At 38.5% G+C, this 23,820-nt stretch overlaps 1 protein-coding gene across 2 annotated transcripts in view; it reads right to left on the reverse strand.

Moving 5' to 3' along the window:
• itprid2 (ITPR interacting domain containing 2) overlaps positions 1 to 23,820 on the reverse strand; it is a 41,165-nt gene that overhangs the window by 6,363 nt on the left and 10,982 nt on the right. For both annotated transcript variants that reach the window (XM_008432928.2, XM_008432937.2), the window contains exons 2-15: positions 22,610 to 22,727; positions 22,107 to 22,253; positions 20,962 to 21,004; positions 19,660 to 19,709; positions 19,298 to 19,348; positions 14,939 to 14,978; positions 14,727 to 14,822; positions 13,695 to 13,842; positions 13,501 to 13,561; positions 5,024 to 5,131; positions 4,318 to 4,705; positions 2,658 to 2,865; positions 2,170 to 2,221; positions 1,543 to 1,625 (exon numbers count right to left, since the gene is read on the reverse strand). In XM_008432928.2, the coding sequence (XP_008431150.1) occupies positions 1,543 to 1,625; positions 2,170 to 2,221; positions 2,658 to 2,865; positions 4,318 to 4,705; positions 5,024 to 5,131; positions 13,501 to 13,561; positions 13,695 to 13,842; positions 14,727 to 14,822; positions 14,939 to 14,978; positions 19,298 to 19,348; positions 19,660 to 19,709; positions 20,962 to 21,004; positions 22,107 to 22,253; positions 22,610 to 22,676 (1,542 nt within the window). In that variant the 5' untranslated portion in view covers positions 22,677 to 22,727. The remainder of the gene's footprint in view (positions 1 to 1,542; positions 1,626 to 2,169; positions 2,222 to 2,657; positions 2,866 to 4,317; positions 4,706 to 5,023; positions 5,132 to 13,500; positions 13,562 to 13,694; positions 13,843 to 14,726; positions 14,823 to 14,938; positions 14,979 to 19,297; positions 19,349 to 19,659; positions 19,710 to 20,961; positions 21,005 to 22,106; positions 22,254 to 22,609; positions 22,728 to 23,820) is intronic.

Here is a 23,820-nt window from a genome sequence, read left to right on the forward strand (position 1 = left end):
AAAAGCTTTCCACCACAATAGATCCAGTACTTTGAAACTCTACATCAGGGTGATGCAAGTATAGAATAGCAGAGATCATGAAGTGAATAAACGTAAATCGATTAAATATTTTGAAACTGTATTGAACATTGACAAGTTGACGCTTTCTTTCAGTAAACAACTTTAGCTTACATAATGTATAGCAAATGATGTTGTGTGAAGGTTCAAATGTTCAAAGACTGACTGTTTTTTTTTACTTGCATTTTACCACAAACTGGACAAACTGCACCTGTCAGCCTTCAGCTTTGCTCTCAACATGTCAAGACAAGCAGTCTGGCACATGTGCAACAAAGAATTAAAAGCTTACTGCTGTCTGTGTGAAACTGGATTAATAAGCATCAACTTGGGGCTCACAGTAGTGTTGCAGATTTTGAACAAAATGTTTACACTCATATGGCTTGATGAAATATTGCAGGGAGTTTTTTTTTTTTTTACCTTACACAAACAGGAATATATATAAATAAATCCTCAAACCTTCTTTGAGTAGACATTTCCTTCACAATACATTCATACTTTTTCATATTTTCTCACTTTATAACCACTCAGTGGATTTCACACCAATAAAAAGTGGAATATAACTGAAGTTCTTCCACCTGCAGGATACCTGCAGCTCCTCCAGAGTTACCATTAATCTCTTAGCTGCATATCTGATTACAGGTCTCCTGGCCTGGCGTGGAACGGCATGTCAAGGTAGATTTGCAGCCGTGCCAAACTATTTTCACTTTCAATCACTCAGATATTGTTTACAACCTAATCCCGCTTTAAACTTYTTAAAACTTTTTCTTCAACCACCAGCGGGCGCTTTAGCAGAAAGTGAATCATTGGAAGTCAAAATTGGAAATCAAAGAAGTGCTAATTTCCATTTAGAACAAGCACATGCTAGCAGCAGGCACGATGTAGAAATGTTTTCAAACTCATATGACGCAGCTTTTAAGTTGATCGATCTGGTAGCACAGGAGGGAAATGGAGCCGCTGCACATAAGCTTGGCGTGAAGGAAACCATGGTTCGGTTTTGGAGACGCAGGGCTGCGTCCTTAGTAAATCCAGCAGATTTATTAAGGATCCAGCCCTCTGCTGCATCCTTGTGAAAACCGAGAGCGGCGGAGATACCAGCGGCTTATAACCTTGTGCGGCTTATATGTACGTTTCCAGTTTTTTGGGGGTTTTTTCCCCMAAAAAATGTGTAGGTGCGGCTTATAGTAAGGTGYGCTCCATAGTCCGGAAAATAAGGTAGCTATTGTTCAGTCTTTAGCTGCAGCTCTATGTAGAGCATTGCTCCCCAAYGCTGGTCCTCAAGGCACAGTGCCCTGCATGTTTCATATGTTTCCCTGCTTTAATGCACCTCAATCAGCTGACTGCAGTTTAACACCTGCTAATTGAAATCACCTGGGCTGAAGCAAGGAAACAGTTAAAACATGCCAACACTATATTGGTGTTAGGAAACACTTATATAGAGGTACAGAGTGAAGTGAAGAAGAAAGTCCAAATAAAAGTTCAACCAACCTTAAGGTAGCTGCTGGAGTCACCAGAAGGCTCCTCAGCAAAGCCACTGCTGTCAGACTGTTGACTAACAGTCCTCGACAGGTCTAAGAAAAAAAGGGAAAACATATTATTTCTGTTGTACTCTAACCTGCAGGTGGCAGCGTAGAGCTATGAATAATGAAAGCTGTGCAGAGAGACTAGGACACAGGACAATCTGTCCTTGAAAGCATCTGAAGGAAACGGGAAACAGGAAAACATTTATGATATTGCAGTTTATTGGAAAAATGCTAATTCATCAAGCTTTATGGGTTCTCAAGGCCAGAATTCGCTACATTCGCAAACATGGCATTTTAAATCACAGATTTATATTGTTGGGCTTTTAAGACATGCTTATCTTCTTTTTACAGTCAATTTTAGATTAAAACTAATAAAACACAGGTTAAAAGGGAATGTTTTATATTAATCAATTTAAGCAAATACTAGCGCTAATGTATGTTTTAAATATAAAGCTCCAAGTAAYAAGCATTTAAAATATTAAATATTCAAAATACAAATTAGTATGAATGGTTTATACAAAAAGAAAAACATTATAGCTAAAAATAAAAGAGACCAATTATGTAAGCCCTGAATGAATGTACTAGAACCAACCTGTGATTCTGGATGTTCTGGATGGCAGGGCTTCATCATCATTAGTCTGAATCTAAACAGGCGAGGGACATTTGAAAGCAAGATAAACAATAAAGAATGTTTTAATCACCGAACAAATGCAGACATACACTGACTCAACATGCTTGCACATTCTTTTMTGGTCAGAAAACAGAATTAATCAGCTGATTTTTCTTCTACAGATCGACAGTAATTATCTCAGTCCCAGTGGAGATCTAAAACCCCAGCTTTCACTTTAGCTCAGTTGTTGTGTAAGAACGCAATTTTGCCTTTATTTGCATTSATTTGCCTGGGAGAGTAGCTTTGCAGGCTGAGTTGAGTGACCACAGGAGAGCAGATGAAAATAAGATGGTCTGGTAAAAGGCCTAAGTGATGTCATTGGGCCACCTGTGCGTGGGAAGAGGTTACCCTTTGAATGACAAAAAAGAACAGTATGAGGAAGGTAGGAGGAACACAGGAAATCCTCATACCTCTTCCATGTCRAAGGAGTCTGCGTTCTCCGTGCGAAGCTGGGCGAGTAAAGGCGGGGCGAGCTTGGAGAGAGCTTTCTCAGGGGTGGAGGTGAGGTCGGTCTCATCTTTGGCCACCTGATCACCTTCCTCCTCTGCTTTCTGATGGGTTGTGTGAAGGTCAGCTGAATCTGGCTGGTGTTCTGGTCCAGTGCTGCTCTGTTCAGGACTGATAGGTGGATGAATGTTAGCAGAAACAACAGCAGTGGCGCACTGAGCTACTTTTATGTTCAATCTAAGTGTCACTTTAAATACACTGCTCACAAAACCTTAGGAATATTTGGCTTTCCACATTGACATGCGGTTTCAAATGGTTTGATGTGACACTTGGGTGYCTCTCACCTCCTTTAAAGGTGACATTCATCATCTGGCTAAACAAGGTACTGTTGTCAATAAAGCAGTCATCAGTGTGGGATGTGAACTTCTCTGCCTTTCTGTGACTATTCTAGCCTCCCTGAGTTTCTCGACACTCTCAGCTCAGAACATCCTGTYTGACGCCACACAATGGTGAGGTGMCATTGATCTGTTGTTAGGTGTCATCTTGGTCTTATGATGCGAACAACAATAATGAGGAGGACTGTTTAAATCTYGAATCCGTTTGAACCCGGAAATTTAGTYSATTCATAAATCAGGCACATGCTGTGAWTTTTGCCGTAAAGCTCGTTGTTAWGTGTTGAATCACTGAACAGYTGGAAACGTTTAGAAAAGGTCACATTAAGTTCACCTGCGAAGGTTACAGCTCATTCCTAAGTTTCACCCAAAAGCCAAATATTCCTGGATTTTATGAAAAGTGTATGTTCTTAATTACATAAGAATAAATTAAAATTAAAAAAAATAAATAAATAAAAAATTTATTTGAATTTGTATAAATTCAGGTGTGCCGTATTCTAGCTGGTCTAATAGGAATTATCGTTGTCATCCTGACAGAAATGACTCCGACATCAACTCTCCAAGGATTATTTAAATTTTTCAGAAAGATCAAATCATAAAAAGCTATGTGTTCGGGACTAAAAAAAGTACAGTGATTTCCAGACTATTGACCACACCTGACTTTAAGCTAACTTTAACAAGAGGAAATAAATACATATATAGGTCATACTTGTCTATAGGCTGCTGGTGTCCATATTGTGACATGAGATATTTACCCAGAAGATTTGTTTAACTTTTAATGAAACACGTACAGGTAACAAACACAAATACGAAACGTAAGTGCTTTTCCTAACATTGCATGTAACACAGCTGCTTAAAAAGAAAAAACAGCAGTCTAGCAGGAAAAAATCATTGATCCCCATCTTCATCTTCCTCCTGCATACTAAAACCACTAAAATCGTCTTTTTCAGTGTCAGAAGTGAACAACGACACACACTTCCCCAGTCGGTCTCAATTCCACTTTTGTCTCAAAGTAAAGTCACCCTTTAGCTTTATTTATTTATCTAGAGTTATAATTTACTGAGATGCACCTGTACATGAGAATCACATCCTTCTGTTCTTACAACAAACTAAGTAATGAACATGTACTAAATCTTTCCACTTTGAGGCATCGTTTAAAATTTCAACAGAATTTAAAAAGGCATTTTTTCCCTCATTCTCATTTATTGAATATATAAGAAGCATGGCCTACCTGCTCTCCATTAGCCGATCACCCTCGCCGCCTCCATTGGTCTCCTCCGTCACGGTAGCTAAGGGGAAATTATCTTTCCTGCGCATGTGTTTCTGGCTGACCATCTCCACCTGGTGGTCAGAGCTGGCGCTGGCGCGGTCGTGATCCGTACCGCTACGAGTGTGGTCGTTGACACGTGCGGCATCGGGGGAAGCAGCGTGTCCGTTCAGCAGTGTGCGCTTGTTTGGCGAGGCCCCCTGTGGAGACTCTGCGGTTGATCCGAGCAAGTTCTGTTTGCTCATTTTCTTTATGAGTTTATGAGCAATGTTCCTGGCCGAGTTAGTCCTCCTCAGAGTAGCCAGATCTTTACCAGCACCTCCTTGTTGCTCTCCTTTTTCTCCTTCTCCACCTGAGAGAGATACATCACAATGACATCAATAATAATTAAAATAATAACAATGTCAGCTCTGTTTTGTAATTTAATTTGTCAAGTGAAAAGTAAACAGTTCTATTTAACTGATGGTACATATAAGTTCATAATTTCAGAAAAAAAAGCAGATTGCAACTTTTTATTATTTGTAATATAGAAGTCAATATTTAATCCAAAAAACGTGCACTGTGAATGCCAAATACTGAGTGTTCAAGTTGTCTTGGACAGACAGTTATTTGGCATAACAATGTTTTTTTGACAAGAGAAGAAAAACCTAAGTGTGRTTGAATGGCTCACCTTGATCCTTGCCGGTTAATCTGTTGACAGGATGTCCAGAAACGTTACTGTAGAGCTGGAAGAACTCATTGGCAACCGACGTCAAGACCTCAATCTGACGGAAACGACCTGAAACACAGCAAACAAAGACAAGATCGAATCAGAACAACAGAAATTACATTTAAAATGAAAAAAATGCCAATGGCTACTGGTTTGGTTAATCTGACCAACTCTAGAGTTAAACTGCAGCAGAGGTTTTGTAAGCTGTCCTTTAGGATGCCAGTACATGTTGACAAACCTGTCACTTCCAGATGCGTCTGCTGCTTTCTCACGGTGCCAATTCTCCATGATACCACATAAGAAATATGTTCCACTGCTTAACTTGTGAACCCAGTAGCACAAATGACCTGGGATCTTTTTTACACTGGCCAGCTAGAATAAAGAGGTCAAAGACTTGCAAAAACATTCATCTCACCACAAAAGCACCAGCAGCAGCCTGCACCGAGCACAAGGAGCATTATTAAATGACTTCAGACTGATGGTAGAAACCACTAATCAATTCTCTGCAGCCTCAGCAAGAAAACTTTTCCACTCTCTGCTGTCAAAGTTTGGGAAACAGCATTACAGCCTTGGTTTTGTCTTACAGACCGACAAGAGGAGCAAGTAAGCATATTTTGCTGTTGTGGCCCATGCGCCTCAAGGTTGTGCATGTGAGCCGCTTTTCAGTTCAGGATATTAGTAAGGACAGTTGATGTGAGTTATTGGTGCTGTAGGGTATAAACTACAGAAGTCTGTGCAGAAAGTCAGAGACCAGCGGTTTCAGGAAACTGTAAAGCAACAACTGAGACGAAAAGTTAAAAACAACTTTAGTGCTGCTCAATTATTTGGTGTAGATTCAAAACAAGCATGTGCATTTGATTTTTGGTCGATGAGATGATAAAAGAAGAGATATTTTCCTAACTTTTTGGAATTTATAGGATTATAGAAACCTTCGTAGCAAACATTGGATTACCTATGTAATACAATGGAGGTTTTATCATGATATTCTGTGGTAATATTGTAATATTGTAATATTGTGATAAGAAAACTGCTTTTTTTTTTAGGTAATTGAGAGAAACCTACTCACTAGCAATACTCTTCTTCAGGGCATCGGTCACATGCAGAAGTATTATTTGTAGTAACAATCATATTTTCACATTTATTGATATGTAATTCTCCTTGGACAAACGGTGAAGAAAATACTGAAACTAAATCCTGACAATCCAGATAGTTTTGTAGGTTTTTAAACAATTGGAATTCATCATAACAACAAATCAATATTTGTTGATTTTTATGATTCATCATAAAAATTATGATAATTTATTATGATAAATTATCATCATTTATTGTGATAATTTATCACAATAAATGATAAATCGTACAATAAATGCCCACCCATAATTACCAATATGCTCTTAAATACTTGCTTGTGCAGTTAGCTACTTTGTACTTTGGCTTTGATTAAGAAAGCAATGCAATGTGACCTTTAATTAGTGATAAAACATAAAATATTGACCAATTCAATAATAAAACTCCTCACTGCTATCCTAGGCATAAGTCACAACCAAGTCTAACCTCTAAATGTATTATTTTACGAGACCGGAACAAAGAGTCAACTGAGGAATTCAAGATTACATCATGATACCTCCTGGAGGCAGATTATAACATATTGTAAACGAACGCCTTCCTATTGGTCTATTTTTACACATTCCACAAGTGAGAGTTTTGAGATTCGGTGACGCTCCGCTGCAAAAGGCTCAGGGTGGAATTAAAGACAGACGTCAGAGCCGCTCCCCTCTGCTTCCTCCTCCTRGTGTTGTGTAAGATGCACCGTCAGTGTCATCTCTAACAGGATAATGACTTGCATGCTTTCCTGCCTTCCCTCCCCCTCCTTTTCCTCCTCCCCTTCATACCCAACTGTTTAAACACTTGTCAGTCGGTTATGAAACCCTGACTTCTGTCTTCTGTCGCCCTCTGAAACCTTGCGACACGCTTCGGTGTCGTCACCTGGAAGAGAGCAGTGCTCTTGCATATTCTGACTTCAAAGTCCAAAACAAAAATATYMCTTCTTGTTGGCGTGCAGCTTTTACCTGATGCTGCAATCGTAATGCCCTGATGCTTAAAGTTTGAAAAGTGCGACATGCCAATACTTTGCAGATAAAAAAAGGCACTCAGATGAATGCTGAGGTCCATTGTTTTAAATTGATGAGCACATGTGCTGAAAATGCCAATAAAAAGTTTGTTTAGAGAATATGAAACTCGATCTAAAGTAAACTCCAGTACCTCCCATAAAAAAGAACCAACTTTTTTTAAAATATAGATATAACACATCTATATTTTAGATATAGCTATCTGAAATAAAGTGTTTTAGTTTTGTTAAAACTTTTTTTTAATATTTTGTCAGATTTTTTTTAGATTCTCTAAGGATTTTGATAGATTTTTACTTAAAAAAAAGACTGCAGATATTTTAGATTTTGCAGTTTTGTGCAGTTGAATTTTTTTTATATATATTTTGCATTTTTTTTTTTTTAGATTTGCAGGATTTATTCAATTTTTCAATGTATTTATTCAATACAAAATGGCATATTTTATTTCTCATTATTACATTGAAAACTAAATGCTTTACTTGTTTAAATAATTTTCTACAAATAGCAACATCCTATAGAAGAAAATGTATTCCTCCTCTTTTAGCAAATGTTTTATGTTTTGCTCTGGTTTAAAAACTAAAAATCGAATGGAGGTTCTTTAAAAATGACCACAAATGTCCTGCAGTAGATATTTATCAAAAAATGTAAGTTGTCTTTGCACAAAACGTTTGTTAGCTCCATCCAACCTTCCAAATCTGATTATTTTCCCAACACCACAAAACCCACAGACAACCCAAAAGAACTCACCAAGTAACCTGGTAATCCACTTAACTTCAGCAGAATTATCTTTTTTCTTTAATTACAATTCCAGCAAGGAGTTAAAGGCTTAAAAATCAAACAAAAAACTAATATAATAAAAAGCATTCTCTTGACTTCAACCTCAGCAAGTGAAGAAAGGAGGAGATCAAGCTGTTAAAAAATGTTATATTTTATAAGAAGTTGGTAGATCAAACCAGGAATAAAAGGAGCCTGGACTTCAAACACTGGGACACAAATAAGATCCAATATCTTTTGCTACAAATGACAGCCTGACTGGAATATGTTTTCACCAGACTCGACTATTAATATACCTACTTTGTATTCGTTTCTCTGGTACAAAAAAAGCTGTTATTGATATGCCACAGTTGTATCGCTCACATGCACAGCTGGTTTTGTGTGATAATAGTAATACAGCGTGTTTCCTTCTGACTGCTGACTCTGCATTAATGCTCATTCTGGGGATCTTTTCACAGGAAATGAGGGATAAGCCACAAAGACACGTACTCCGTCTTTTTTCCTCTTCATCCTGGGGGGATTTTTTTTTCTAATGGTGAGAACAGGGCTTACATAACAAACAACACACACACACACACACACACACACACACACACACACACACACACACACACACACACACACACACACACACGTCTGTGTGTGCGTTTGGGATCCAGGAAACCGATGGAAGACTATGAGAATGCTTCCAGAAACTACACGTAGATCTCAGAGAAGCACTTCTGTCCAGAACAGTTTCTTGAAGTTAGCAATGCTATCGAGCCAGTCGCAAGGTCGGGCATCGACCATCAATTTACAAACCTTTCATTTTCAACTGTGTCCAGGCTGCTAGCCAACGAGAGTTGTATTCATTTCAAGGTCTGAGTCAATAAACATGTGAAGAAGCGTGAGAGAAGAAAGCACAAGACAGCGGAGAACGCAGCTAACAGTTGCTAAAGAGCGACAGCGCCACGTCTGGACATCAACGCTTAATGCGGTGAAGATTTATGATTTGCTCAGCGAAGCAGAGGATATCCAGAGAAAAGTTGCATAAGACCAGTAGCTTGGAGACTTAACATACCGGCAACCCGAAGAGAGATAATTTACAATAGTGGGGAAACAAAAACTGTAATTTCCTACTGATTTATCTCATCTTATTTTTTATTCATGCCTTTTTTTTTAAACCAGGTCCATCTTCCACATGAGACCAGAAACTTCTTTTTCAAGGGACACCTAGCCAAGGTAACAAGTATTCAAATCAAAACTACATAAATACTGGGACACAATGCACAAACAGTAAATTAAAACACCAAGCTGAACTTATTACATGCAGGAGACACTACATGTGAACAGGAGATTTCCTTAGTTGTGGGTGATTGGCGGATACTTGCATGAAAAATCTACCAATCTTTTCTACTTTCACAAAGGTCTGAAAAACAGTCACGGCCCCTTTTTGCTCTGTTGTGAGAGATGCTGATTGACAGACCTTCCCACCAGGTCACATCTGCACATATGCTGTTAACAATAGTCACTCCGTTGTTGTCAACCTAGCAACTTTTACAACAACAACAAAAAATAATTATCTGTCAAAATCAAAATCAACAGGTCGGGCTTTTTAAAGATCAGTGATCGGCCAGAAAATTCCAATCGGTGCATCCTTCATCCAAACTATTACCATTAGAGCAGACAAGGCACATCACAGCGTCCTCAGCAACAACAATGCTGAAAACTACCGAATATAATCCATATTAATTTGTTATACAGTGATCCCTCGTTTTTTGCGGGGGTTGCGTTCCAAAAATAACCCGCGATAAACAAAATCCGTGAAGTAGTTACCTTAAGTTTTTACAACTTTTACACAGTATAATTAAATACTCTMCATTGAAACCAAAGAACAAAGCCTGTTTTCAGGTCAGTGGATGTGCGTGTGCATCAATCGGGCCTTAATGTGATACGGAGKCATGTCATTAAAGCATCTCCTCCAACCTGCCCCACGAGATTCACAGCTGCATCTACGGCAAAGCGATGGATCTCTTCAACCGAGTCTCYGGTCGGGTTTTGCGCTGCCTCTGGCCAGTTTTTTTGCATATTGCAAAAAAACATACAAAGAGATCACAATAAATTCCTGAACTTCTGATGCAAAATCTTTTTGAACTTCCTGCAGTAGCCAGCTGTACTGCAATACCAACATTAGTTTGTCCATAAACAGGAACAAGTTGAGACAGTGTCAGGGAGAGGTACCTCTACATCAAAGTGTGGGAACTTGTGTTGATTAGCCAGAGGCAATAAAACTGTGGTTTGTTTTGGATCCTATTTGACCAAAAATAGGATCCAAAACACGAGCCTCAGCGACATAAAAATAAGGCAAAAAGGCAATTTCTCTGCACTCTGCTTTGTTTGGATCATAAACCATAAAATATGTGAATGTGTGGGCATATCCTGTGCTTGCACCAAAGAAGATGCAGACACCTCTGTATCCTTGCACTCAGACAAAGAGCGCCTGTGTCATGAACTTGTAGAAATAAGTAGAAATCACCATAGCCCTGAATGCCTAAGGTCAGTGCGTGAGAGCTGGACATCAGTATGCAGTCTGATAACATGATAATGTTCTAATTATAAAGCTTTCTCGAACAACAACTTATCAGTTTCCAAACACACTGCAGTACYATTTCTGGCTGAATGGATGAGGCYACTTGCTCAGGGCAACTAAATGAAAAAAACCAAAACAAATCAAAGCAAAGCATCATTTCATTTAACATATCAGCACTGTAGATCTGAAATGCAGTCATGTAACAGATTGCATCTCCACTTAAGCAGGTCTCAAAACACAGCTTTTACACATTAAAAAAAAAAAATTCTAGTTGCTATTTTTAGTGTAACTAAATATATACCGAGGCACCTATGCAGAGTTTTAATTTCCCGTCAAACAAGCAGTCAAATGTTTGTGAGCATCTTCCTCTTCCGCTCTTTCCTGAACAGGTCATTAAAAAAAACGGTGCAGTCATTCAATAATTTAATTCTGGGACTTATGACTGGCTCCATTCACTCTTCTGTCATTTGCTACATTAARTAAACATGTTTTGTTATTTGTCAGCCATGACAATCAGAGAACCAGATGAAGATACAAAAATAGCCACACCCATTCTGCTCTACCAGCTCGTTTGTTSGACAAATCCAGCAGTGAGGATTGACTGACCTTTGACCATCTGGACAAATCTGTACCCTGGAAGGTCTGTTTATAAGTGATACCGCAGGCCACTGATAAAAAGAGAAAGCTTTCTGAGCCAGCTTAACCACCTACACTGCATCATCACGCTGATAAGTCAGATTCATGTTCCTAGACATCTAAGGTTGTTGAGTGATTTAGAACCAGTGTGTCAAAAGATCATGAAATAAATGTGATAGAGTGGTTTCTATCAGACAAGATTGTGCTGCATCAGCTCCCAACAGCTGACCAGCTGCTTTGCAAGCTAATAAGACATCTACATTTTCAAGCACGTTTGCAAGAGCCAGCAACAAAAAAAAAGAAATTCTGAGGTCAAACTGGAAAAACTCACAGATTAATATTCAGGACCTTAGAATGCCACAAGGCAACGGCTGAGAGTTAAAAGCTGAACACTAATAAAAGCGAGCCAGACCGAAGCCATTTTTGGCAGATTTTGTTGCTGTTAACAGATGCACCTCACAGCTGGAGAGGCCGAGCTGGGATTTGTTTTCACAGCTGGAAATACTCCARTGAGATGCATAGCTCACGKGCTCGGCGGGCAGGACATTACRTTCAAAGAAAGAGACGGTGGTGTGGATTCTCAACCGTCCAGGACAAGACAATCCTACGGGCTTCAATAAAAGGCAACTGGACTTCTTATCTTTGTCCTTGAAAATAAGAAAACAAGTTCAACTACCATGTTCGTAATCCTTTAAAGAAATAACTCATTGTCTGCTGGACAAATATCACGCTAGTTTTCCCCATTAACATTTCCGCAGTAAAACTCTCCTTTAATGTTCTTAGGAACCTTTTTGAAATGCTCAAATAAAATACAATTTTGATGTTATTCTAATTTATKAAGATGCATCWGTATATTTATTCATTTTTGTCCATTATGGGATACATCTTTCTTTTACAACATGTGCTGCCACATAGGCTAGGAGCAAGCTTAAGTCCAGCTGCTTCCTTTTTCACATCTGGGCATCTTTGTTTTAGGATGCTAAAAGTTATAGACAGCAAAGTAACCAAATATTAAATATCAGAGAGACGAAAACTCATTTGACCAAAATCTTCTCTCTCTAGCAACCTTGATAGCATTAGCTCAAGTAAAGCTACAMCTATGGTTTTTATGTGGGTCTAATTTAATACCAATGCTGAGGCACTAGGCTGGATAAGCAGCGACATATTTCAAAAAGAAGATCATTCTAGCTATGGCTAAAGCAACACTTGGCTGTAGATTTTAGAGATTCTGCCAAAACTATACCAAAAACAAATTAGCTCATGTTTTCTCTCACAATGTAAGTGAGATATGTAATTAACTTCTTCAGCTCACATTTGAAGTTAAACGGAAGCCGATTCAGCACAAATCCAGAAAGACATGATCCACAAAATGGCTTCTTTGTTTTGGTTTCACAAAMAACAGTGGGTGAGTACAATGTAGGCTTCTGGATCATCATCTCTAATCATCCATGGGTATCCTGTCCAGCCAGATGGATCACAAATGGAGTTTWAAAAAAATCTCAGCAAAAACTCTGGGTGCAAACAGAGCAGAAAAATCAGATATATTTTGCAAAACATCCATGTTCATGTTGAAAAGGCTTCAAAGAAAACATGCAGGACTTATAATTCATACCTAAAAAAATTCACAGCTACAAAAAAAAAAAAAAAAAAAAAAATCACATTTTACTGCACTCATAAAAACAAGGAGCTAAAGTTGATGATGGTCTTGCTTAAACCAGAACCAAGAGGTATAAACTGCTCTAACTATGTTCTAGTTACCAAAGCAATTCAAATCTCCCCAAACATGAAGACTGATACAGACTCTTGTTTTGACACAAGACGGATGTTCTTGCCAAGTGTTTTTTTTTTAAGGGGCTAAACTGTAAATCTGTCAAGAAGAAGAGGATCAGCTGTGTGTGTGTGTGTGTGTGTGTGTGGGTGTGTGTGCGTGTGTGCTCAATTGGGGAGCCAATACCTCCATGTAGACCAAACTTCAAAAACAAAAAGAGGCCAGGATGTTAGGGGAGCAGGTTTGTGTGTGTGTGTGTGTGTGTGTGTGTGTGTGTTTGGGACAAACAGATCTTTGTGCTCTCTGGCAGTGTTGTCCAGGCAGTTGGCAGAACAGCTAAAAACACTGAAGGACCCCACAAAACCCCACAGTAGTACTGGGAACAAGACACGCACACACAGTCAATGMGCTTCACTTCCTCTGTCTACGGTTTCAGGACACAGAGCTCTGAAGCGCTCAGTGCAAACACCCACTAGCTGGGCAGTTCAGCTGCTAGAGATGTGCACAGTGAGCCCATAAACACTGAAGGGGACAGAGGAGTGCAGAAGGTGTTGGAGGTAAGTACTTGTTAGAGCRTAGTTGGGGTTTTCCAGTTCCATGCGCTGCAGCTGAGCTCCTAGGTAGACCTRAAGGAGAGCCACAGAAAGCGACATCAACGGTTAACATTAATAACGCAGAAAAAACCTAAACTGCTATACAGGTGCATGGTTTCAAGTATTTTTTTGACACTACATGCTTCCAAGTTTAAATCAGCACTACCTTGATGTCAATGCCTCTCGCTGAAGACRTGTTGTTGAAGAACCGTGGGGGAATTTTCGAGGACATGTCAGGTTCTTCTCGACCGAAACCCAGATTTAAAAGGATTTCCTCCGGGTCTTCCTCGTACAGGTCCAGCAACTCTGAAACACTGTTAATAGTCTGACTGTTAGCAACCCACCATGCACCATGCGAAGTGGAAACATGGAGGACATCAAATCAATACGTTTATTGGTTGGTCTACTTAAAGGAAAATCTTTAAAACATGATCAAAAGTGATGATTTAAATCCATGTGCTGAAATACTTGCACATGCATTGCACATTTATGTCAGATCAGAACCTTCATTGTACATTCTTAGGATTTTGTGTGATAGACATGAAGAAGGGAATCATTTGAAGTGGAAAGGAAAATAAATAGTTTTTAAGAATGTACCGTGCATTTCTATTTAGTACCAATGCATCAGTAGTTTGTAAAAACATTTTTTGCTGCATTTTAAGCTGCTAAATCCTTTGCAGTATGTCTCCACCTGTTTTGCACATCGGGAGATTTACATCAAAAGCAAATGGAGTTTATTTGGAGTAAAAAAAACGGGGCTGGATAAAATTCAGAGAACAATTTACAAACTTTAAAAATCATGAACTGAATTCCTTTGAATTCCTAGTTATCTGCTGCTTTGTGTGTCATAAAATCTCAATAAAGCACACAAATGTTTGTGGTTGTGAAGTGATGAGATGTAAAAAAGTTAATTGCAAAAAAAATTTGGAGAAATCTGCAGGATTYATAAGAATCAACCCRAATTGCAGCTTAAAACTTAAAGGAACTTTTTGGAGATTGTTTGGCATGGACCCCTCCATTTGTTATAAATCAGGTCTAAATTTTGTCTTCAACCTCATTTAACGTATTTGAGTCCATGAGAGCCATTTATGTTAAGTAGCGTCAAGAGCACACTGCGTCTCCATTTTCTTCCACTTGAGACCACTTGTCTCCATCTTGGAGAAAACTCAGTGATTTAAGAGTAATGGGATGAACTGACCTGGATACAGTGCTGCTTTTCCCCGATCCTGTCGAGTTCATGCTTCTCCCTCTCTCTTTGTACTGAATCCTCTTCTGATCCGCCACGAAATCAAAACTACATAAAAACACAGAGCAACAAGGACGTACAACGAACTGTTAGAGCAAGAGGAGAGGCTGACCAACTAAACCTCACACACTGAATGATGAGGGTGAATAATAAAAACAACTCACCAGGCTTCAGGTTTATTATTTTTGGACTGAAGATGATTGGCTGCAGAAACAGAAATGTAAAAGAATCAGGAGTCAACAGAACCGACAGAATGATTTGCTGCAGCGAGGGAAGTGGTTTTGATGTCTTAGTGTTATTGGAGTAAATCTTGGTAAATTTGAGTTGAACTTTGAAAACCTGTTTTATGTAGAAAACCTGAGTTAAGGTTTGTATTAGCTAGTTAAGTATTTTGTATTTTGAACTAGCGGGTCGAATGCAACCCTCATCAAAAAACCGCTACTATGGCAACTTTCCCTTTGAAATCCATAAACAGTGGCAGTGCAGCAGCTCATCTCTGCCCCAGGTTGAAAACAGAAGAACTAGTGAGAGTTGTTTGTACCCGTTCTCTACGGGTCGGGTGGATCTGTCACCGTCTGCACTGTTACATGCTACCATGCTGTATCTTAGAAATCAACATCAAATTTAATAGAGTGCATTCTTTCTTCCCTACTGTGACACTGGATTATATAAAACAGTTTTTTTATGCTTAAGCACCATTTACTGTATTGTCTATGAGAACTTAAAGCCAAACTGCAGCATGAGTGATATTTTCATTTCCATAGAGCCTGTTGAGACCTGCAGGTGTGCCACCATCTCTCCGTTTCCCTTTCTGTTGAAATGGCCCATGTTTTCTTCTCCAGCAGACGGCTGGATTAAGGGGCAAATGATAAAGTTCAGCTGCATCTGGAAACTTGCTCACTCACTTCCATCTCGTCTACCCCAAACCATTTAATTTACTAATTCGCTGCCATCCCATTCAGTGACTAAGACTTTAATCTGTTCCAACCCCATTCTTATGTCGCTTGATGTCATTATGGTCAATTTGGATCTGTTCGTACATGACATCAACAGAGACTTTTTACTTCACACTGGACATTAGCTGCCTCAACAGAACTCACTTTGTGCACAATCGCAGCACTTACAGCCAGGACTTAATAACCTGAAGCACACAGAGAAACTTGCACTAACAGAAATCACAGACGCATTAAGATGGAAGTGGGCACGGTTACATATCAGTTCTTGGCTGGATGTTTTTTGTTTAGCTTATTTGGACCAACTGGCTGTTGAAACATAACTCAATATTGATAAAAACTGAAAATATTTAATTTCAGTCGCAAACTGGTCTCTAAATTAAATCCGAATGCTTTTTGCCAAACATAATAAACCTGCTTGACTTGTATTCCTCCATGTTGGTTTAGGTTTCAATTGCATCTGCTTAGAATCTTTGCAGTACTGTTTGATAGCAATAATTTCAAAGAACTTCATCAAAATCCTTTCTTTTGGCAATATAAAATAAAAAAAATTTGAACCAGAAACATTAATTGTATTTGCACTGGTCTATATTACATGTCTTTTTTTACTCTTCATTTCTTTAAACTTTGTTCCTTCAGCTCTAATCCATCACATATTTGGACTTTGGTGAATATCTTTTTTTCTCCCAAAAAGATATTCACTCATTTTGTTTTGGCATTTTAGATTAATGTATTTTTGCCTTAATATGTAGCTCAACTCTGAACAATGGATTGGAGTGTATAAAATGACATCCAAAAAATTAAAAAAGGAAAATATGTAATGTGTAATGATGTGTCTACACATAACAGATCACTTGGCAAAGAGACAATTTCATATTAAATCTCCAGGCACTTTATTTAATTTTTTTTTTTTGCTAGTGTCGCAATTGGATATAAAATTGTATTTTAGCACTAACAAGGTCATTTTCAAAGAACAATGAACTAAAAATTGGCATTAGACCATTAACATGTGCATGATGCATCTACAAGGTTATCCATCAGTTCTTAGCTGGATATTTTTTGAAGTTCTCAAAGACATGGCCTTTAGATACTAGTAAAATGTTGTAAATCACGTGTAGCTCTGCCATCCCTTAAACAAGGCCTGAACAGAAAATAAATAAAACCCAAGGAATGTGTTCAAAGTCTTTAGAAAGCACGGGTCGGTTACTAGTATTCTATTTTTTGTGTGTATTTTTTATAGATTAAAAAAAAATCTCTTTAAAAACACAGATCAGAACACTGTGATGCTCTGAATTCTTCTTAATGAGATTGTAGAGTGACTAGAGCACACATTTAGAAGATGGAGTAAAACCGTGCTTTCCCCTCCAGCATCTATTTCTGCATTCTGCTGGTCAGTTTTCTGAAAGTTGACTCCTAGACTTTTCTCTCACTTACAAGACTGACAATTTTAGCTGTTTTAAAACATCTACAGTTGCACAAAATACCAGTAGTCAGAGTTTGGTTAGTTGGAAACCTCACACTTTGATCTTTTTCCCATCAGGTCAGTAAATGCACCACACAAAGACATGCATGGTCACAGTAAGAATTACACTAGATGGTTTCACAGAGTAAAAGAAAACAAAAAGGCAAACTTCAAATTTAGCTACTTTTGAGGATCATATTACGCTTTAGCAAAAGCCCAAAATCTCCTTTTATTTTTGTTTTCCTAAATGGTTTGAATCTTTTCGTCACACTTCACTTCTGTTTGGACATTCAATTTAAAACAATACCACTGAAAAAGTATAAAAAATAAAATGCAACTTAGGGAAATAATTTGACATATGAAGACTTTTCTTTGGTGATCTGGGCTTCAAAAGAGCAAGAGAGAGAGAGCAGAGCTTCTTGGAGAAAACAAGAAGTTAAGTTCAGGGTCTAGAGTCTTTCTGCGATATCTGGGCTGGAAAAGAGTGAGAGAGAGAGCAGAGCTTCTTGCAGAAAACAAGAAGTTTAGGGTCTAGAGTCTTTCTGCGATAGACACAGAGACTACCTTTTTTTGTTTATGTAATAAAGCAGCCAGCGACATAAATCAAAGACTATTAAAAACATCAACTCCACATTCATTTTGTCTTTGTTTTTGTTCTCTCTCACACAGTGTAACATCACCTCTGCTACTATGCTGCACACATATGATGGGTCATGGCAAGAACCCACAAGTAATGAAGCTTATATGTTTACATTTTGACATGTCAGCGTTTCAAATTACAAATAAGAACCAGTGGCTCAAAACTTAGAAAAGCTGAATTTGAAATCCACAAAACAAAAAAGGCAAAACAAAAAATCTGATTGGTTCATCTTTACCATCAATCACTCACTGACCCATCTCTAATCTGTAAAAGTTCTAATATAGAAAAGCTTTGGAGAGGATTGTATATAAAGATTACACTAATACCACTAAATAAAACTAAATAAAACACTATTAATGCATTTCCACAGATTCTGCATTTATTACTGCCAACAACAACCTACTGAGGCTGCATTTATCGCTCTAAAATAGATTAAATTGATCGTTTTGAACTCATATGAGACCAGATAAATAGTTGTTGAACAATAGAAATGAGTTCTCAGATCTGTTGTTTCTTTACAGGATGTTTCAGATTAAATCTACATAAACTCAAACCAGCCAGTTTTTAGCCATCTTTCAGGACCAGAATCTCCTAGGTGGCCAACAAACCCACACGCAGCATCAACGTCAGGTCATTACAGCCCATTGTGCTTTTGCTCCTCTTAGCCTCATCGTATGTTTTCACAGCAGATTACAAGAATGACGAAGATACACACACTTTCAGAGGAGGGCCAGCCATGCATGTGGTGTCTTTCCACACTTCTAACCACTGTTGACTTTTCCTTCATGAAGAAACAGGACTGAGGAATTGAGTGCAGTCCCACAAGATGTTCTGTTTGTTCTGCTGGCGGCGTTTTGTTTGGAAGAGATCTGACCCTCATTTAAACACCTTCACACACCAACGACCGACGTGTGTAAAGCTGAGTGTGTAATTGTTTTTGCCACAATATTTACACGCCGCAACTAATAAAGTGGAAATTTGCATTTATTAAAAGAAGGATGGCCCAAGAAGCCAATAAAAATACTCGCAAAGCTCTGAAACAACTAAATGTTTACAATTGTTCTAACTCGGCTTTCTAATTATTTAAATAACAGTTTACGACTATGTTTTAAGTTACATCTGGAATTATATTGTTTGACTTCTTGGACCCACTGCAGTCCTGAGGGACAATGCTAATGAAATCCAAAAGTTCTTGGGAAACATCTGAAGTAGTTTTATTTATTTTTTTAATCTGAAAGCTGACCAAAACATCAGACAACCACACAAAGTGAGGCAAGCATTTAACTCTCACTGCAGATTAAGGAACGGTGGTTATGATTTTTAACAGTTACAAAACAGCTACCCCTGCCATTTGGTATAAGAATTGATTTTTAAAATTATATTTTTAAATACAGAATTGGAGGAAACTGTTAACAATATGCAGACATTTCTAATCTGATTTGCATTGTTATTTTTCCTCTGAACTGACCTTCAGCTCCCAACGAAAGGTCATCTTCAAAGCTGCAGCCGATCTTCACTCCTGTTCACGCACACACACACCCGCAGAATAAATACAATGTGGTGAAGTTATGGAGCAGCTTCATTGCTATACAAGCACTCGACGTAAAGGGGCCATCTACTTTTTTTTTCTGCTACAGTTGTTTCTTGGGTAGTTATGAGAAGTCAGTGTATTACTAAAATGGTGAGAATAACCAGATTTTAGAGCAGGAAGAAGTTGTGAGTATCAGTTGTTTTTACATGATTAAATGTTGAAAGAGTTAAACTGTGTCAGAAGGGTGTTTCTTTGGGTTTCTTATGATATAATGAACCAAAAGAGAAAACATAAATTACCTTTGCTGGGAGAAGAACTTTGTTCATCCAGAGAGGCTCCAAGAGGAGTTCTGGACATGAAAAAAAGGACAGAGTTAAGTATAAATATAAATTAGAACCTGAATTCTAAACAGAACAATTTCAGAGACCATTAATACATAGGATACAGGATAAAAAGCTACTTGGCAAATGAGCTGCAATGCCAAGGTCAGTGGATGCAAGGCAGCCTCACTGCGCTTAGCGCCTGTCATGCTATGTCTAATCCATGTAAAGCATTTGTCAAACAGTGTCCAGGCAATCAAGTTTTACTGTCTGCCATAAATAACCTCTGCTGCCTGTCAGGATGGGAAAAAATATCCAAGACTTGGGTTAAATTTAAATGTGACGTTTGTAAAGACTGCATTTTTGATCATCTGCCAGCAAAACTAGTTTACCCGGCTTAACTATTTAACAGAATTAGTTACTTCAAGCTGCTGGTTGCTGAGAGCACTGAGCGGTTGCACGAACTGCACCTCTTATCAATGGGGCAAACTTTATGTCACCATTAAACACACACATACACGCACGGCAAGGGTTGTGTAACTTGTGTAACAACGCACAGCTGCAGAATATGGAAATTTGTCCCACTCTCCATGTTCAGCCATGCCAGCTTTGGGCTCCTACAGCCAATGCCACAGTAACCAGACTGTGCTGCAGGCAGGGATGTCGTGTCATGTCTATCGGAGCGCTGTGGAGGGCTCTGAGTGGCAGTGGCTGAAACCGTGTGAGCGCATGATAACAATGTTGACTCAGCAGGAGGAACCCCTCCTCTGTTTACTCTCCCTTTCTTTTTCTGCCTCTCTTTCCGTCTTCTGTCGGGTTCTTCCTTTCTCCCTTTGCCTCATAGCTCTTCCCTAAAGATCATGTGCTTTATCTCTAGGCGTTGGTCTCCTCCTTATGTGCGTTTCTTTTTCCTGAAGTTCTGCCTGTTGTATGCCTAGGCGTTGGCTTTATGTCGATCCAAAGTCAGCAGCTAATAAACCGCACACCATGAGAAAAAATAAATAGTCTAATGAATAACAAAAACACTTAGGAGAAATGCCACTCAACCAGTTAGTTGAGATGTGAAAGGTCGTCCAGGACAAATCTTACATTTTGATTCAGTAATTGAGCAGTTTTCACACAGCATTCATGGAAGTCGTCTCAATTATTTACCAACTTCTACGATAATTGTCTTGCAATTTTTGTAACTTTGTAAAGTAAAAAGTGTGTTTGACACTTCATAAACAACCTAAACCAGAACAATAAAAAAAAAAAACACTTCTAAGTGAGTGAATACTTTACCTGCAGTCAATCAGCCAGTTTGCAATCTTGCTAGGAACTTGTCCTRGCAGAAAGACATATGTTAGAACGTTGGTGCAATAATTCAGCAGATGTTTTGCAGGGATTACAACCCTCTATTAATATAATGCTCCAATTCCAGTATGCAATGTTTTAGTCCTGAAATCGTAAATCATCAGAGTGGTCACAGGTTGTAATTTCTGCATTAGACACATCATAATTCACACACATTTTTCTGTTTAGTTATTTGCGTTGAGAAAAACTATTTCCTACATTTCCTACACTTTTTGTCTATGTGATTTGGCAATAATATTACTGCAAACACGTAACATACCTTAGGAAGGTCCGACATTCAAGCCACGAGCATTAGAGTTACTGGCAGGAGGTTACATCAGCAGRCAATAGCCAGCAGGTTTTAGGGTTAGTGACCTCAAGATATCGATCTTTTCTCTAAAGCAGCTTTAACATTTGTTGTTTTTGCCTGTTTACCGTTTAGATGAGACTCTCTTTCCTATTACCACTTCCTAATTTTTAAACATCAATATCCATTTACTTTAACCTCCTCTTACAACCTTCTCCATATTTCAAAAGTAAGCACTACATACTGGTCGGTGTCATCTCCATACATCAGATAAACAGGACGTCACAGATTACTGTTAAATATTAGCAGGTTGATGGGTTTAAGCAAGGAAATAATAAAAATGTATATTTTACTAGGTTTTTAAAGAAATGTTTGGAGTGCCAAGAAATGTGACTCTTAGCACCTCACATGTGCTAAGAGTTAATTTAAAAACTCAGTATTTAAAACAACTGTTGCTACATTATGCTTGTGCTAAAAACTATTTAGTTCCAATAAGATATGACGGTGCTGTATTCGGCAATCGACTTTCTTATCTTACTGCTGGATATGTTAAAGTTTTCCCGTTCACTTCAATTCAGTGGGAATCAATACAGCAGAAACTTCATGCATTTGAAGACACTGATATGATTATTTCCAGCACAATACACCTACAGTTTAGAACAATTTATTTTGGCTTTTATGAGGATAACTCTTTTGCTAACATTTTAAGTGGAAGTGGTTCAATATTTCTTCCCCAAACATGATTGTTACACATCTTAGCGCTGCTGACACTTGAGCTCAGTCTAACCTGGTTCTTGGGTCTGTCCAGTCCCATTACTTTGGATCTGCTGGGCGTCAGAGCAGTCTGGTTTTGACCCTTGCCCAAAGGAGTCCCTGCTTCTGGCCCAGGCTTGGCGGCGCTCATTGGCGATTGTGGCGGGCCCCACAGTGGGATCTGAGAATCAATCAAAGAAAAGAGACAAGCCTGTCTGAATGCCACGATGTTGTCTGTCAGGTTTGGCAGCTAGTCAAACGAAAACGGAGTGAGTTTAAACTTGCAAAGCCTCTGAGTCTGGATAAGTGACAATAGCTTTTAAACTGATGTCGTTACTGCCAATCAGGTTGATAATAAACAACCGAGATATGACAAAGTGCTCAGGCATCCATCTAGTATGTGCCAAACAACATTAAATGTGAAGATTTTTGTTAACCTGCACATCTGTTAAATATATAGTCAAGTATTTCAAGTACTTTCCAGCTCTCTGTTAACTTATTTCAGCAGTTTAAGTTTGGCAAAGTGGATAAATGTACCTGGAACAGCGGTGGTTTGTCTGTCAAGAACGCCGACGTCCATTTTGGTGTGTGTTGTTTTTGTCATTCAGTCAGAGGACTGATGACTCTGCAGCAACATCTGCAACAGGTGGCATGACTGTGGAAAAGAAAAGTACTTACTGGTTATTTAAGTAGAGGAAAAAAACAAAACTGAAATTATAAGAGAAGCACCAAGAAATCACGATTTCTTGGTGCTTCTCGATTCTGGTCAGCAGAAACTGCCCGATTCTGCTGACCAGAATCGGGCAGTTCCCAGCTTGACTGGACCAGAATATGTAATTTTTGAAAATACAATCTTTTCTGATCAGTGAACCAACAATTAACAGGTCATGCTGATAACAACACCTTTACTGTCTTCATCTCTCAGATGTTATCAAGTGGGAATTAAGTAACCAATGAGCTGTTGAAATGAATTCAGGAGAACCACAAAGCTGTACAAAGTTAAAAAGAAACTGTATTTTCTACAGAAACATGTCGGCTCTTTACTCTTGCTGCAGGCAGCGTGACTTAGCAAAGGACTAAGTCACGCCGCCTTAAGCAGATAACAGGAAGGCTAAACATCTTAAGGTGCTCCGCTTTATTGTTTTGAGCTTTCATCTGTCGGTTAAGGAATGATGTTGATTTGGAAATGTCAGCAGAATTTCTGGCATTTTTGCGTTAAAGGTCAACATTCTCCAGTGAATACAGTCAGTGACTAAGGTTCGTGGTGATACAAGCAAACCGTGCCACATGTGTTAATTGCAAATATAAATGGATATATAAATGGATAAAAACTGCTCAAAATGTGCACTCTGTTATTTTTGTCTTTGTTTAAGATGAGAGAAAACGGTTTTAGAGACTTTCACACAGTGTGACGTCACCTCTGCTCTAAACTCAGAATTGGCAAAACAAAGATTTACAAAAAAAACAAGATCTGAAATCAAACTCAACTCTGATCAATTCATTTTTAGAAACCATTATATTCAACAGCATGTGTTAAAATTTTTAAACCCAAATTCAGACACAATGATCCATTTTTAAGCTCTATGTAGTTGAAATGAATAAAAGAAAAATCTAAATCTGAAAAAAACTCACTGTCAAACATTTTTTACATCACAAGTATCAAATTACTGTAAGTCAGCGAAATGAGCGAGACAGGAGGGAGAAAAATACAGATGCTTTGTGGGGAGATGTGGCTGAGAGGTGTCTTA

Source organism: Poecilia reticulata, linkage group LG2 (assembly GCF_000633615.1).
Source record: "Poecilia reticulata strain Guanapo linkage group LG2, Guppy_female_1.0+MT, whole genome shotgun sequence".
NCBI classification, from domain to species: domain Eukaryota; kingdom Metazoa; phylum Chordata; class Actinopteri; order Cyprinodontiformes; family Poeciliidae; genus Poecilia; species Poecilia reticulata.